The sequence below is a fragment of the Oncorhynchus nerka genome, linkage group LG1, assembly GCF_034236695.1.
Source record: "Oncorhynchus nerka isolate Pitt River linkage group LG1, Oner_Uvic_2.0, whole genome shotgun sequence".
Lineage (NCBI taxonomy): Eukaryota > Metazoa > Chordata > Actinopteri > Salmoniformes > Salmonidae > Oncorhynchus > Oncorhynchus nerka.
Window position 1 is genome coordinate 19941435 of NC_088396.1, and position 16558 is coordinate 19957992.

General features: G+C 43.5%; 1 protein-coding gene across 3 annotated transcripts; it reads right to left on the minus strand.

Moving 5' to 3' along the window:
• Positions 1-162: 162 nt before the first annotated feature.
• Positions 163-16185, minus strand: ccdc80 (coiled-coil domain containing 80). 3 transcript variants are annotated; one of them, XM_029638199.2, is made up of 11 exons: positions 15910-16185; positions 15735-15788; positions 14746-15469; positions 13679-14367; positions 12934-13290; positions 12589-12742; positions 8402-8538; positions 7100-7251; positions 6132-6235; positions 3756-3839; positions 163-1248 (listed from the first exon to the last, which is right to left on the minus strand). In XM_029638199.2, exons 1-11 carry the CDS (start codon positions 15910-15912, stop codon positions 929-931), a joined length of 2778 nt encoding a protein of 925 aa, XP_029494059.2. In that variant the 5' UTR covers positions 15913-16185; the 3' UTR covers positions 163-928. The 3 variants fall into 3 exon arrangements, with proteins under 3 accessions (XP_029494059.2, XP_029494138.2, XP_029494223.1); XM_029638278.2 differs by having other exon boundaries at positions 14746-15788; XM_029638363.2 differs by lacking the exon at positions 14746-15469 and having other exon boundaries at positions 15910-16182.
• Between the last annotated feature and the right edge of the window lie 373 nt (positions 16186-16558).

Below are 16558 nucleotides of genomic sequence, written 5' to 3' on the forward strand. Positions count from 1 at the left end.
CTAGTTCACTGACTATATTTTCCATTCTGTTGATCTGTGTTGTAATGTTCGAATTGAACCAACAGGGGGTGGTGTAGTATAATAAATGGTTACTGTGCGTAAAGAACCCCTGACTAGACATTTATACAAATTACTGAGATGTGTATTAACTCCAAGAAACTGTTGATAGTAAACAAAGTTTTATTTGTCATAAAGCACCACAGAGTATAAATAAGAACAAGGTGTAGCAACAGGAAACTTTACAAACAAGTTGAAAATTCATCTTAGAAACAGACAGTTATAGCTCTGATTTTGATAGCCTCAAATAAAACCGCCTCAAATAATAAGTCCAATAAATACAAAAGTTTTTACGTATCTTTACGCTTGTATCTACAATAAGTTCCAGACTGTGAAAGTGAAAATTAACATTTGGTCAGGAATGGAATTGAAGTAGACTGATGGAAAATGTGAAATGTTGAAAAGTTTTCAATTGTAATTCTTAATACACGAGAACAAGACTGATATAAAGAAAGATTGAGATTGATGACATCGCTATCCAATCCTTTATTTCCTTCTAGTACAAAACCAGGAAGTACAGAGCTAACCCCTTACCCTTTAACCCTGTGCATAAACTTCCTGAAAACACAATCCACTAATAAGGAGGCGAGACAAAGTTTATACCCATGCCCCTCACACACACACACATGCCCAATTTTAATTCAATCCCTTTCCCATAGCCCTAGATACTTACTGCTAACTTGTAGATCTGATTCAAGCAACATGGTGACAATCCCATCTAGACTACCAGAGGGCTTGCTTACACCTATCTGATCCATTCAAATCTACAAAGGGCCATCAAAAAGCATCTATGAGATTAGGCAACATACTCCTTAGTAACCATATCATTGCTGATAGACTATTGACTATTGACACCCTCTCAACGACCCCTTTAGTAACCGTATCCCTGGTGATAAGCGTCCTGGTAACCGTCGTAGCCATTGTGATGGTATCCGTAGCCCCCGTACTCGTCTTCGGGGCAGCGCATGCCCAGTGACTGCTGGATGGCCATCTCCTGCCTGCGGAGCTGCATGGAATCCACCAGGTCGTAGATGTTGGCCATGGACCACATGGGGCTCGGGTACCACGACTTGACGTTGCCGTCCTTTCCCACCAGCAGCATGGAGAAGTATTCTGGGCTGATCTGGAAGTAGTTGCGGATGTCTTTGACCAAGGCGGCCGAGAGGCCCTCACGTTCCACCGTGGCGCTGCCTGAAAGGGGGAGAGAGTCAGTCAATAGGCTTTGGTGTGTTTGATATCTTTGACTTAAAAGAGGCATTCTCGCTCCATGGCCAAGCTGCCTCTCTAGAGCTAGAAAGGATTAGCTTGTGTTAATACTGCTATGGAAGAATTGAATTTCATATTATCCATTTAATGTGAAAGTGTTTGTGGATTAATTTCGTTGTCTTTTGAAGGTTCCGCTAAATTCAGTGCCTCTGCTCCAGCCCCGTCATCTTCCCCTGCAAAACTACCCCTTCACTCAAGGAAAGCATTGACGGGTATTCCGGGTCCGTTTGGCTAAAAGAGACCTTTATTTAGCTCGCAAGCAGCTCTTTGTTCAGTAGTGCTTAAAAAGACCAAATCCATGATGTAAAGCCTAGAATGTTGCCTGCAATTATGTCACACATCATGATATGCAAGTACAATTTTTACCTGACCATTTTATTAGATGACCTGCAAAACAAAAAAAACTACCAATTTTGAATGCAGTAAGGAATTACAATCTTCAGAGAATGTTTTTATAACGTATCTGCAGATAATCGTTATCGGGAGCTCAAAAACCAGTAGTAACAGTATGTAAATAAGGGAGCCAATTGAATGGCTTTCACAGATGCGAGTCGGTTCCTGACGTTCACCAAAAAGATCAGTTCAAAAAGAGCTGTTTGTTCGTGAACGACCCATCACTAAAGGAAAAGTCCATAAAGAGCACACAAGAAAACTATTTGGCAGGCTAGAGAAATTAAAGGGAGGGTTTACATATCTCCTCCCTAACACTCCGGCCACAGGAGCTGTCTGCGTGTCAGGGGTGAATGGATGGAGGGCCGTGTGTGTGGTGTAGGCAGCAGTATCAGCAAGTTTTTTGGGGGTTGGGTCCCCTACCACAGAGGAGACATCAAACAGGTAGCATGGAGAGAATACAGGAGACGCAGCTGGGCGATAGGGACTTGGACTGGGGGAGACAGCAGGAGTTAGGGCTGAGGCTGGCCTACCTGCCTGCTGTGTCAATAAAACAACATCCGAAATTCAACATTGTGGCTGTATGAACTGAAGATTAAACTAAACATAACACATACAGCCCCATTGACCTTCCACTTGTCTTGTTTTGTTTGGTTTAATCTTCATACAGCCATTTCCCGTATGCAGTTTGATACAGTTGAAGTCGGAAGTTTACATACACTTAGGTTGGAGTCATTCAAACTCATTTTTCAACCACTCCACAAATTTCTTGTTAACAAAATATAGTTTTGGCAAGTCGGTTAGGACATCTACTTTGTGCATGACAAGTAATTTTTCCAATAATTGTTTAAAGAAAATACTTATTTTCCACCATAATTTGCAAATAAATTCATTAGAAATCCTACAATGTGATTTACTGGATTCTTTCTCCTCATTTTGTCTGTCATAGTTGAAGTGTACCTATGATGAAACTTACAGGCCTCTCTCATCTTTTTAAGTGGGAGAACTTGCACAATTGGTGGCTGACTAAATACTTTTTTGCCCCACTGTATATCCACAGTAAAACGAGTCCTAAATCGACATAACCTGAAAGGCCGCTCAGCAAGGAAGAAGCCACTGCTCCAAAACTGCCATAAAAAAGCCAGACTACGGTTTGCAACTGCACATGGGGACAAAGATAGTACTTTTTGGAGAAATGTCCTCTGGTCTGATGAAACAAAAATAGAACTGTTTGGCCATAATGACCATCATTATGTTTGGAGTAAATAGGGGGAGGCTTGCAAGCCGAAGTACACCATCCCAACCGTGAAGCACGGGGGTGGCAGCATCATGTTGTGGGGGTGCTTTGCTGCAGGAGGGACTGGTGCACTTCACAAAATAAATGGCATCATGAGGCAGGAAAATTATGTGGATATATTGAAGCAACATCTCAAGACATCAGTTAAATTATCATTATCATCATCATTATCATCAAATTAAAGCTTGGTTGGAAATGGGTCTTCCAAATGGACAATGACCCCAAGCATACTTCCGAAGTTGTGGCAAAATGGCTTAAGGATAACAAAGTCAAGGTATTGGAGTGGCCATCACAAAGCCCTGACCTTAATCCTATAGAAAATTGAAAAAGCGTGTGTAAGCAAGGAGGCCTATAAACCTGACTCAGTTACACCAGCTCTGTCAGGAGGAATCGGCCAAAATTCACCCAAATTATTGTGGGAAGCTTGTGGAAGGCTACCTAAAACGTTTGACCCAAGTTAAACAATTTAAAGGCAAAGGCAATGCTACCAAATACTAATTGAGTGTATGTAAACTTCTGATGAAAGAAATAAAAGCTGAAATAAATCATTCTCTCTACTATTATTCTGACATTTCACATTCTTAAAATAAAGTGGTGATCCTAACTGACCTAAGAAAGGAAATTGTTACTAGGATTAAATGTCAGCAATTGTGAAAAACTGAGTTTAAATGTATTTGGCTAAGGTGTATGTAAACTTCCGACTTCAACTGTACATATAGGTGGTGTGGAAAAACAGGGTTCTTACCGTTGATTGGATAGAGCTCTAGGACTCCTCCCTGGTCCACTGCCTCCATGCCAACCAGCTTCAGGATGGAGATGTGTCTCAGGCCTGGGTCACCATGGAAACCACCACCACATAGATGAACAAACAGCAGAGAGGACATAATAGCGCATTAGAACAACAAAATACTATTTGCATTGCCCACCCCCTCTTTTTCGCCTCTGCTACTCTCAGTTATTATCTATGCATAGTCACTTTAATAACTCTACCTACATGTACATATTACCTCAATTACCTCGACTAACCGGTGCCCCCTCACAATGACTCTGTACCGTTACCCCCTGTATATGGTCTCGCTATTTTACTGCTGCTCTTTAATTACTTGTTCCTTTTAAATTCTTATTCGTATTTTTTAAACTGCATTGTTGGTTAGGGGCTTGTAAGTAAGCATTTTACTTTAAGGTCTACTACACCTGTTGTATTCGGCACATGTGCCTAATACAATGTGATTTGATTAGTTTAGAAAAATGTATGTTATTTATCTTTGTGTAGTCTAAGATTAATCAACCAATCAATATACATGCAAAAACACAGATATTGAAACAAACAATTCTGAAAATCAACCTGCATGCTGGGAAATATGATAATGGTGTGCATGGTTTTGAGTGTTTCACTCTACACAGAGTATTAACACACTCACAAACACCAATACTGAAGTTCTCGTGCACCACTGATTGTTCGTTTTTTAAATTTAGCTTTGGTGCTATTTTCATGTGGTGATTTTTCAAAACTCTTAGTACAAAACTCCAAACTGGTAACACAGCCAGTCTTACATTCAAAACCTTTCATTGTGCATTCATTTTGTCTGCAGGCATGTTTCACCACACACCGAAAATATAATGAGTACATTGGTTGAATCACCAAAACACAACATAATGACATCTTCTCAATGTAGTTATTTTACCAACCAGTTAACCCAGTAGCAACACATTTAAGACCCATGTTTCAAAATGTCCCTTTGAATGTAGTATGCTAAAGAACATTAAATTACAGTACATTACACTGTTTTCACATTAGGCAATACACTTGCACTACCCATAATATTTGACTCAACATCAAATGTCCATAATTTCCATCTTATGTGTGATGAAAGGTGTGATCATTGAATACATCTTTCAAAATGTAATCAAATGAAAGAAACAATGTTTAGCAAGTATAAACTAATACTTGCTAAACATTGTTTCTTTCATTTGATTACATTTATTCAAGCCTGTCTTGAACATTTGGCCATAGGTTGTTATCGTAATCCCAGTAAATATCATTGTTGGTTAAGGGCTTGTAAGTAAGCCCTTACAGACCATTATAAGAATTTCACGGTAAGGTCTACACTTGTTGTATTCGGCGCATGTGACAAATAAAGTTAGATTTGATTTGTTCATGCATCCCAGAAAAACGTTTTTGCATGGTCATTCCTAGCCTGACATACAGTACCAGTCAAAAGTTTGGACACACTGTTACGCCCGCGTGGTAAGCATCTTTCTTTATTTTGATGAACACCAAAAAAAACACACAAAAAAGATCAACGACCGTAAAGTTCTGCAGGCTACACAGCAACTAACAAAATCAAGATCCCACAACTGAAGGTGGGAAAAAGGGCTGCCTAAGTATGATCCCCAATCAGAGACAACGATAGACAGCTGCCTCTGATTGGGAACCATACTAGCCCAACAAAGAAATAGAAACATAGATTTGCCCACCCAAAAACACCTGACCTAACCAAATAGAGAATAAAAAAGGCTGTCTAAGGTCAGGGCGTGACACACACCTACTCATTCAATGGTTTTTCTTTATTTTTACTATTTTCTACATTGTAGAATAATAGTGAAGACATCAAAACTATGAAATAACACATAAAACTATGAAATAACACATAAACCCCCCCACCTAAAATCCTATCTGACTGTATGGCCTTTCTCTTGCTCTTTTTGTTAGTATTATCTTTTACCAGATCTAATGTGTTATATTCTCCCTCATCAATTGTGTGGTTGTGTGTCTCTGTCCCTGAATGCGTATGCACATGTCTGCGAGAAACAATTATAATGGTCCTCCTCAATCTCAGTGACTGCCAACACTTTTATTATGACTACTAAAGTATGTGTTTACCTATCAATCTAAAATGAAACAAATGGATAGAGAGCCTAATGTTCTTCTGTATGTGATCGGGTCTGAGTGGAGGCTGTTGTAAATCTAATATGATTTACACACATTTTGAACCACAGGGAGCACTGTGTGTGTGTGTGTGTAACAACCCCTAGGCACTAGACTAGTCACTTCCTGTAGATGGGATAAATATTGTTTAAGGAATATGATAATAAATCAACAATTCCTTCTTATACTCACCCAGGTTGCAGGCTTGGCTGGTCAGTGCATAGAGTTGCTGCTGATAGGCCCATTCCTCATCGTTGGGGGCGGAGATTACAAACAGGCGACGCCTCCAACGGAACCTGAGAACCCAAAGACGGAACTAGGATGAAAGATGTAGGAAGATTATACAGTCATGTCATCAACCAAGTCACTTTCTGTCCAAACTCCAGACCCTTTGGCTCACTGTCATCAGACTGGAATTTAGTCTATTGCAACAAACCACAGTCAATCTGTTAAAGATAGAAATATAGGACCATAGTCAATCAATCCAAGACAATTGTGTTACTAGAAGTACAGGCTCGTGCATGCTGTCCACCATCAGAGCCAAGTTTAGCTCATAAAGAACTGTTGAATTTGTGGTGCAGGTGATTTAGTGTGAATATTCATGTTGACTACAAATTCTGACCACAGCCTCCTCAACGAGACCCCTGCCTCCTCAACGAGACCCCTGCCTCCTCAACGAGACCCCTGCCTCCTCAACGAGACCCCTGCCTCCTCAACGATTCCTCAACGAGACCCCTGCCTCCTCAACGAGACCCCTGCCTCCTCAACGAGACCCCTGCCTCCTCAACGAGACCCCTGCCTCCTCAACGAGACCCCCTGCCTCCTCAACGAGACCCCTGCCTCCTCAACGAGACCCCTGCCTCCTCAACGAGACCCCTGCCTCCTCAACGAGACCCCTGCCTCCTCAACGAGACCCCTGCCTCCTCAACGAGACCCCTGCCTCCTCAACGAGACCCCTGCCTCCTCAACGAGACCCCTGCCTCCTCAACGAGACCCCTGCCTCCTCAACGAGACCCCTGCCTCCTCAACGAGACCCCTGCCTCCTCAACGAGACCCCTGCCTGGTTTGAGACAATATTCTCACTGGCTGTGAGCTAATGACTGTTTAAAATTCCAGACGCTGCCACAGCCATCAGCAAGAGTAACGTGCACACACACTACCTGGAGAGGAAGTTCTCCAGTGATCTGGGTTTGTCCTCCTTCTTGCAGACAACTCCGTCTCTCTTCTGCTGTTCCATCTCTCTGATGCGAGAGGAGAAGGTGTCGATGTAATCAAACACAGCCTTCATGGCGATCGGGACCTCGTAGGATTGCTGTTAGAGGGACAAACACACATCATCAAGACAGAAAAAAAGACAATGGAGCAAAAATATAAGTATTGGAGGATTTGAGTGTACAATCCTTACTCGATTCTTTAAGTTGTCAGGAGAAAAACATAACAAATGCTATTCCTTTGTTATACCTATCCCAGTATTCTTAAAAAATGGTGTATCCTCTACTCCTAAAAAATCTGTATGCAAATGAAACAAGACACTGAGCCATGTGTTCGATGAGAATCAGAGTCCCTTCACACACAGCAGATTTGTGGGTGTTAAACAATTGGAGTTGAGATAAAAAAAAGTGTTGTGAGTGTTATATCTGATTCTAGTGGGGTTAACACCAGTGGGATTGAAATTGACACCGTCTGCGATGAATAAATGGGATTGAAATTGACACCACCTGTGGTTAATAAATGAAGTGTTAGTTTATCAACACTTTGAAAAGTGTTAGTCATATACACACTAAGAAAGTGTTGCATTTAACACTGTGGGCATTACAATTCTGATCTCAAATTTGCTCAGTCCAGAATGTGATATTCCCCAATGCAGCATTACACACTCACAGAAGCACAGGCACACAAACATTCTAATGGATCAGGTGAGGGTCTGCTGCCATGGATACAGTCTCCCTCATTGTTTTTTGCATTCCCTGTCACTCCTCCCTCCCTCCATGTGCCCTGTAATGTTAATAGAATTTCCTGTCTGTACTGACAGCATTAGAGGGTTGCTTGCACACTGGCGTCTTTGTTTAATCCGTCTGAAAACAGCCTGGTGGTTTACACACACACACGCACACACACACAAACACAGCTGTTGGGAGAACGTCATGATGTGTGAATTAAACCAGTGTTTAATCACGGCAGGATGTTTACAGTATGGCGAAGGCAGGTCAGGCAACATGAGTCTATGTCTAATTGGCCAAACAGAGAGGTTAGGTGTTTGTGCTCCATTTAGCTCACTTGGCAAAATGGTTGGGTTGAGTTGTAGACTTTAGTTCTAAATGGAATGGTCCAAAAAGTGCGGACTCCGACAATCCAGTGTGCCAGATTGCAAAATAATGCACGCCTAGTAAGACAGAGAGACAGAGAAAAAAAGAGAGAGAGAGAGAAAGAGAGAGAGAGAGAGAGAGAGAGACAAAACCCACCTTGGCTCTCATGTCAGTGTCAGTGAGAACCATGTAGAAGTCGTTAAATGTCATATAAAACTCCTTCCTGAGCTCTGTGATCAGATCCTGGTTCACCAGGTCCTCCTGACGAAGACCCGTCATAGGCTTGTCGTTCTCTGGGAGGGGAAGAGAAAGAGAAGGGAAAGAAGAGAGCGAGATAAAATTGAGAAACAGACAACCAATTAAAATGTTGTTTAGTACAATTTAACAGACTCCTGTCCAGAGCAACTTACAATATTGGGTACATTTTCAGATAAGGAAGCTAAAACAACTGCATAGTACAACCAGAGTCATGGGGAAACAGGGATTGGACATCCCACTTCCTACCAGAGACTGAATGGGTTGACACATGACTGACGACCAGAAGGCGTGTTTCCCTCATAATATTTAGGAGAGGTGGAGTCGTGGCCTTATTAGTTGTTATTGGTTACACCTATCCCTGTCTCTTCAGTTCTGCAAACATAGAGGTAGGGTAAGGAGGGGACTACTGGGGGAATCGACGGTTGATTTTGGGCGAGCGTCTGTTTGAGGTAAAATAGATCTACCACCCAAAAGGAGGGCAATGGTGTGTTTACTCTAGGCTTACTGCTTCCTCTGAGAAGACACACACACACACACACACACACGAGTGCGCACGCATGCACACACAACACACTGAGGCCATCTCTATTACCAAACATTGGCAATAATCTGTATCAAACAGAGTGAGAGGGAGATGGCTGAGGAGGAAGAAGCCAATCTAGATGGTTTGTCTTATTTTTATTTCCTTTAACTCTTTGGAATGTCTCACTCCCTTTCAACATGGATATTCCTTAAAAAAACTAAAAAACATTCAACCATAATTTTCTCCTGATTCCCGAATGCTTGTTGAGGCAGACCAGATTGCATCTCAGACTGCATTCCAGATCTCGCTCTGTTTTCCTTTGTTTTGATTTGGAATCCAACCCCAAAGACCACAGCTGTCTTCAACATGAGGGTAATGACAGAGGCCATTTGTTGACTTACTGTTTGTTTTGACTGGAAACCCATCAGTCTCCACAAAAAATGATTTTTTTTTTTAAACCCCAATGTTTCCTGATGTGATTGAGAGGATAAGGACTCCACATGTCTGCTTTGTACTATAAAGAGAACTGGTCACCTTTTGAAAACATACAGCAACATACATGAAGATGTTTTCAATCCACAACCATCCTCCTTTCTACAGAAAACAAATGGAGTCTTCCTATGGCTTACATATACAGTATCTGTAGCACCATGGCAAAGTGGTGATCCATCTATCTATCCTGAACATGAATATACTCAGGCAGGAAGTTGGCTTGATCACATGGCTTAGAGGAGCTAACACAGTTGGCACATTTGGTTCCTTGGAAGTTGTGGGAACGTATGTTTTTGGTTTTCCATTGGTACTGAGAATGAAGCCATAAGTTTCCTGACTTTTTAGGATGCAGGGAGGTTCTGAGAACGTTTCACTATGGTTCCCTGAAAGTTTTCTTGAGAAGTTTTCTTAACATTCTGATGACGAAAATGATGAGTTATTTGAAGGTAATTAAATAACGTTCTGAGAACATGTTTCAGTAAGACTTTTAATAACACTGCTAGCTTAATTTGTGTTAGCTGTTCTGAACTCCAAGCACGGCTAGGACACATGGAAATTCATTAACTTAGGCATTAATCATGCAAACCCATTTATTTTTTATTGTATCAAAGCCTCAGTGAGATACAAACCTACAAATCGTCTGTTCTCTATTCATGGAAATAGTCCACTGCGCCACCAGGATGGAGCTAGCATGCCATGTTTCTTTTAACTGATACAAAGCTGTTCATCTTTTGTCTATTCAAACGGAACCAATTTCAAAGGAAACAAGCACTCATTAAGATCAGGTGTGGCCAATAAGTGGGCGCGGCAAACACACCTGGAAACACTTAACAAGATACACCGAGGATAGAGAGAGTTTTGTTGACACTTAGAGCGGAATGTACAGGTATATGTTTTTAAATAACATTCTTAGAATGTTCTTTGAAAGTTACTAATGTTTTTTATGGAAAGTTTTCTTTAAATAGAACCACGAGGAAACCTGCAGAAAAAGTTATGCTGAAGTACTGAAATTCACACAGAAGCACGTTGTTTCTTAACGTTCTTTAAACAATTTGAGAACATTCATTTAAATAGAACTATGAGGAAACTTGTAGGAAACCTTATGCTGAAGTACTGAAATTCCCACCTAAGATACATGGTTCTCAGAACGTTATGTGCAATATGGGTATCCTGCACCATTCCCAGAACATTGTGCGAAGGTTGTCTGCAAAATAACTATCGGATAACCCATAACCCCACTCCAAGAAACAAATGGTTCTTGAACATTATGTGCTAGCTGGGACTGTAGCTACCGCTTACACAGCCCACAGCCCTTAATCACAGCACCCTGTACGTACATACGCACACACACTGACCAATGTCTGCATTACACTCAAAGGTAAGGATGATGTCATCCAACACAGGGAACCTTTTTCCAGCATACAGCTGTGAAAGGACCATTTACACACGGACACACACACACCCGCACGAACACACACACACACACACGCTCACCCGCACGAACACACATTAACCCTTGGAGCCATGCTTGGAACATAAGACTAACCACCGTCCGGTTCATAACATGGGTGTGTGTGACATCACCTCAAATCGCTTTCTGGCATTCCGTCTGTGGAACATGTCGTTGTGTAGAATCAGAGAGAATAATAAAGTTTTATGCAGTAGGGCTGTGTCCTGACATTAACACATCCTAACTATAGGCTGGAGGCATGATTCAAATCTCCATAAAACTACAAATATTGTCGCTTGCCAAGCCCAATTTACAACGCAAATCTCATAAAACGCATTTGTAATCTTGAGCCATCTGAATAAGTAGCTTTGAAGAAAATCAACAAAAGGGAGACTCTAATTCATCTTGAAGATAAGCCATGTAAGCTAACCCAAGACACATTATTGATTGTGTGTGTGTGTGTGTGTGTGTGTGTGTGTGTGTGTGTGTGTGTGTGTGTGTGTGTGAGAGAGAGAGAGAGGTGACCTAACTCTCTAGCTTACACATTAGCTGCAGAGGAAGCAGACTTTCCCCTTTTCACCAATGATAAACTAGGAAGGTATTCAGCCGGGATCGCCCCACACCACACATACACACTGGCGGACTTACCATTAGGTAGAAGAGGCAATTGCCTCAGGTCTCACATTATCAAGGGGCCTCATGACCTGGGCATAAAAAATAAAAAATAAATATATATACAAATATTACAATAGTTTCTCTGCTTGAGGCCCCCTCATGCTCCGCTCGAGGCATAATACATAGATAATAATAAAATCCCCTTCAAAAGCTGTCTGTTTAAGCTAGAGATGTGCATGGGCTGGATCTTAATCCACTGCAAACCCCGATGTCTGACTTCCGCATCGGTGGTGGAAGGTGGCAAAGCTACCGAGGTGTTTCTCTGTAGCTTTTTCTCATGAAAACGGCTGTAGCGATCGAACGGTTTGGCCAATAAATGATTATGCCCCCTCTATGGAAAGGTGAGACTCTCACAAACACAAAGCCCCCCCCTCCGATCCGTTTGGTCACATGCACGAAGCACTCATGGCGAAGCAGTGAAAGCCTTTGTGCACCATTAACTTTCATGTCTGGGACTTTGGCATTGTGTCTCACCAAAATGTCATTGCAATGGTAGTGTCATCCTGTTCACAGTGTTATTGTTCGAGCCTCTCTTATTGTTTGCTGCAGACTCACTCCAGACACCTGCTAGCCTTCTGTTCTATCAGAGGAGTTTAGGATAGCAGGGGTAAAAACAGGACAGGGCAGTAACAGCAATACAGGACACCTACTGTAACTTAAGGGCTCAATTCAATCCGTATCGCCCAAGTTCAGCGCTATAGCGCGTTTGAAATCTAAAGGCAATGTTCCCACGTTCGCGGAGGCTGCATTTACGGTACGTCGGCTGAATCAGAAATTACCTTTCAATTTCAAGTGTACTATAGCTGATGCGGTCTGTTCTGTCCTGTATAGGCTACGTGTCGTAACAATAATAATACATTACATTTATATAGAGTTTTCAAGGACCCAAAGTCACTTAAACTTTTCCTTTCCTGCAATAGTGTGTTAGTAGAGATGTGTACATACCCAGCTGGTAGTGATCTATCTTCATGGTGGAGTTGACAGAGCCAAAGATGGTGATGATGGAGACTTTCCTGATGGCCATCTCACACACCGTCTCCAGGTACTCATCCCTCTGTTGCACATACATAGTGCTCTCCTCACTGGGGGCTGTTATGATCTGGAGACACACACACAGAAAGAGACTGGGTTAGACTGTGTTACACACACTCACACACACACACTGCTGTGGCGATTGTGTTTATAATAGACAGCGGGGAGGTTAGAGGATGGGGACTGATTTTACTACCCTGCCCTCGGCAAAACTCCTGTGATAAGAATCTAGACAGGCTGCCAAACACTGGTACTTACCACAAGTCGTCTCCTGTTCTCAAAGTAGTCCAGGAAGGATGCCAGGGAACCCTTAGGAGGCGGAGGCTTCTTGGTGGGTTTGTGGTACGCCTCTTTCTCATGATTCTTCAGCGCCTTCTTTCCGTTCTTCTTCCCGTTGTTTTTTCCCTCCTTCCCCACCTTCGCTCCTCTCCTCTCTGCCTTGTCCCTCTTGGTGGCCTTTTCTGGTTTGCTGTTCTTTTTCTTCTTCTTCTCAGTATTGTCGTGTTTTCCCTTGCCCCTCTTGGTTGGGCTGACCTCTGTGTTGACCTCTGTCTCTGGGTTGCTGGAGGTGGGCCGGCTTGATTCATAATTCTCCTCATACTCATTATTCAACACCTGGAGAGAAGAGAGGAGAGAAGAGAAGAGGAGAGGAGGGAGGAGAAAAGGATAGGAGAGAAGAGGACTTTATTGATCACCAAAATCAAGCCTGGTGCCACAAAAGCAACAGAGAACAACATACAGCAACATTCTGTCTCAACATCAATGTAATAAGTGAAATGTAATAAGTCAACTTTTTGGGGAGGCAGGGTAGCCTAGTGGTTAGTGTTGGACTAGTAACCGAAAGGTTGCAAGTTCAAATCCCCGAGCTGACAAGATACAAATCTGTCGTTCTGCCCCTGAACAGGCAGTTAACCCACTGTTCCTAGGCCGTCATTGAAAATAAGAATTTGTTCCTAACTGACTTGCCTAGTAAAATAAAGGTAAAATAAAAAAAACTGCATACCTTCCCATGCTTCCTTTTGGTGGGTATCACTCCGGCTGGCCTACGGCTGTTGTGGTCCTTCCCCTCCTTGTCTGTTCGGTTGTCCCCAGACGTGGTGGTCTTGGGTGGGTACCTCGCCCTGTCTCTCCCCTTGTCTCTGCGGTTATAGGGCTCAGACGTGGTCCGAGGGGCAGGCAGCCAGTGAGGGGTGGTTTGGGCTTTTGTGGGTCTCTGAGTTCTGGTGGTAGTGGTGGTGGTCTGTCGTGTGGTCACAGTACGTTTAGTTGTGGTTGTTGTGGGCTTTGGTGTGGTTGTTGCTTTCGTTGTTGTCATGGTGGCTTTTGTCGTGGTCGTCGTGGGTCTTGTTGTTATCGAAGTTGTCATTGGCCTCGTTGTCGTTGACCTCGTGGCAATGGTGGTGGTTGTTGTGGGTCTCCTCATTGGCTTCCTCGCAGGCGGCTTCCTCTCTGGGGTCGGGTCTACCTGTCCACCTGTTTCAACTTCCATCCCTGAGTCTCCACCCCTCCCACCCACTTGGCCCTCTACTCCCGCCCCTTTACACTTCTGGACGAATCCCTTCTGTCGGATCTTCTCCAGCTTCCTCATTGGTGCCTGGTCGATGACCTCGTACATGGCCTCCAGCCTGACTGGATAGGGGTACCTCTCCTCCACTTGCAGTGTTTTCCTCAGGAGCACCATACCGAACTTACCTGGACAGAACAGGGTGACAGGTTTAATTTACTGAGTAAAGTAGACTAGCTAATATGGCTTTGGCCACAAGCAACATGCCGAAACGAGAAAAACTCACCAAGCACGCTGTAAGCATCTCAAACTTACCTGTAAAAGACTCAGATTTATGTTATTGCCCTCACAAATTCATTTTCACTGCTTGTCAGCATAAAACATGCACTAAACATACAAATAGCCAACATCACACCAAGTACCCCCATAACCCCCACTCCTAACACCAAGCAGGTGTTGACAGATCTGAATGGCAGGTTCAATCTAGCCCCCCACAGAGATTCTCTCAGATCTGCTAACACTGAAGGAGTAGGGCTAGGGGATGTTTCCAGGTGGGCCACGCCTACCTTTCTCCAGTTTGAGGAAGGTCATGAGGCGGGGGATAAGCACTTTGTCCAAAGGTTCCTCCATCACCTTCCCCTCGCTGGTGATCCGCCTCACCTTCCCACCCATCTCCCCCTCCTGGTGGAATATCACGATCTGTTGCACGTGCCTCTCTGCCAGCTCGCAGTACACGTCTGGCTTCAGCAGTGTCATCATCAGCCGGTAGTAACCATCTGAGTCATGTGGAGCAGAAATCACCAGGACTCGGTTTTTCCCTGCAAAGCTTGCCAGGAGGTTAGGCGAGCCTGCGCTGCTTGGCATTCGAGTCTGTCTGGTCCTCGCCCCGGGAGTGCCTTCATCCTGAAGCATGCCAGACTGGAGGGGAGCCATCTTCCCAGCTACCCTCCTCCCTGCTACCCTCCTCCTTGCCAGCGCTCCACCTCTCCTGCCCTGTCCAGACCCAGTCCTGGGCTGAAGAACAGAGACCTGGTCCGCCTGCATGTCCTCGTCGAGCCTGGCGCTGATCCCGGAGGGCACCGAGGGGGAGCTGGGTCCTGGGCGGGTTCCTCCCACGCCGACAGTGCGCTCTCTGCCGGCTGCGCGGAGCTGCAGACGCCCGGTATTGAGTTTGGTGCGTTGGCGCAAGGGAAACCGTCTGAGGTGGGCCTGTTTGTCGGCGTGTCCTGCCCACGCTAGCAGACACAGCAGGGACAGACCCAGGGCAAACTCTCCCCGCATTATTGTAAGCTGTTAGTTACAATAAACAACCAGAAAGAAGGAAGAATATCCAATAGTGGACATGGGACCTGTGTGCGTCTTTAGAGCATTTATGTTCAATAAATAAGAAATAAAGTCCAGCGCAGTAAAAAAAAGTGCAAGAGAGAGGCCAACACTTTATTATTGTGTTTTAAAGCATGCCTTTACTTTTTGCAGTGGAACACCAGCCAAACCCCACTTCACCAGCCTGCGATCAACCTGAGAGAAGCGTGAAAACGCAGACAGGAAAACTCACCAGAGAGGTTCTAAAATATCCAAACCAGGCACCAATTGACGGAATCAGCAATTCCTGAAAAACATTCGGGGTATTTAGAAACCGTTAATCCAAACTTTCAATTTCAGCTCTCAAAATAACCACACAAATTAGGAAAATACGCAGACTTTGCCAATTCTGGAAAAAAATGTCATACCATTTATAAACTCCGAGTGTACGCGACATTTTAACATCCACAAGTAAACAGATATACAGCACGGTCTCGAAAACAAATCCGTGTTATTTTATTCTCGGACCTGACCATTATTTAAAAATATAGTTTTTTCCAACTATCAAAGTAATCCAACTTAAAAGCAGGGCGTTTTACGCATAGCAAACCTAGTCCGATTTCAAGAGGAAAACCTGCACTGTATGGGAAATGCGTCTCCTTCTTCTTTCTCCCGACTCCCCAACCTAAACTACAGAAGCTAGTAATGTCGACACCTTTAAGCCTGCCCTGCCTCAGACTCTCCTCGCTGGCGCAGTGGCGCTATATCAGCCTGGTCTCATAGACTAGACGTAACATAGTAAATGTAAATCTAGGAGACAAACTTTGTGTAACATCAAGACAAATCAAATTGTATTAGTCACATGCGCCAGATACAACAGTTGTAGATCTTACAGTGAAATGCTTACTTATGAGCCCCTAACCAACCATGCAGTAAAAAAACAAAATAAGAAAAGAATAAGAGATGAAAGCAACAAGTAATTTAGAGCAGAAAGTAAAATAACAATAGGGAGACTATATACAGGGGGGTACTGATACAGAGTCAATGTGAGGGGGCACTGCTTAGTTGAGGTAGTAT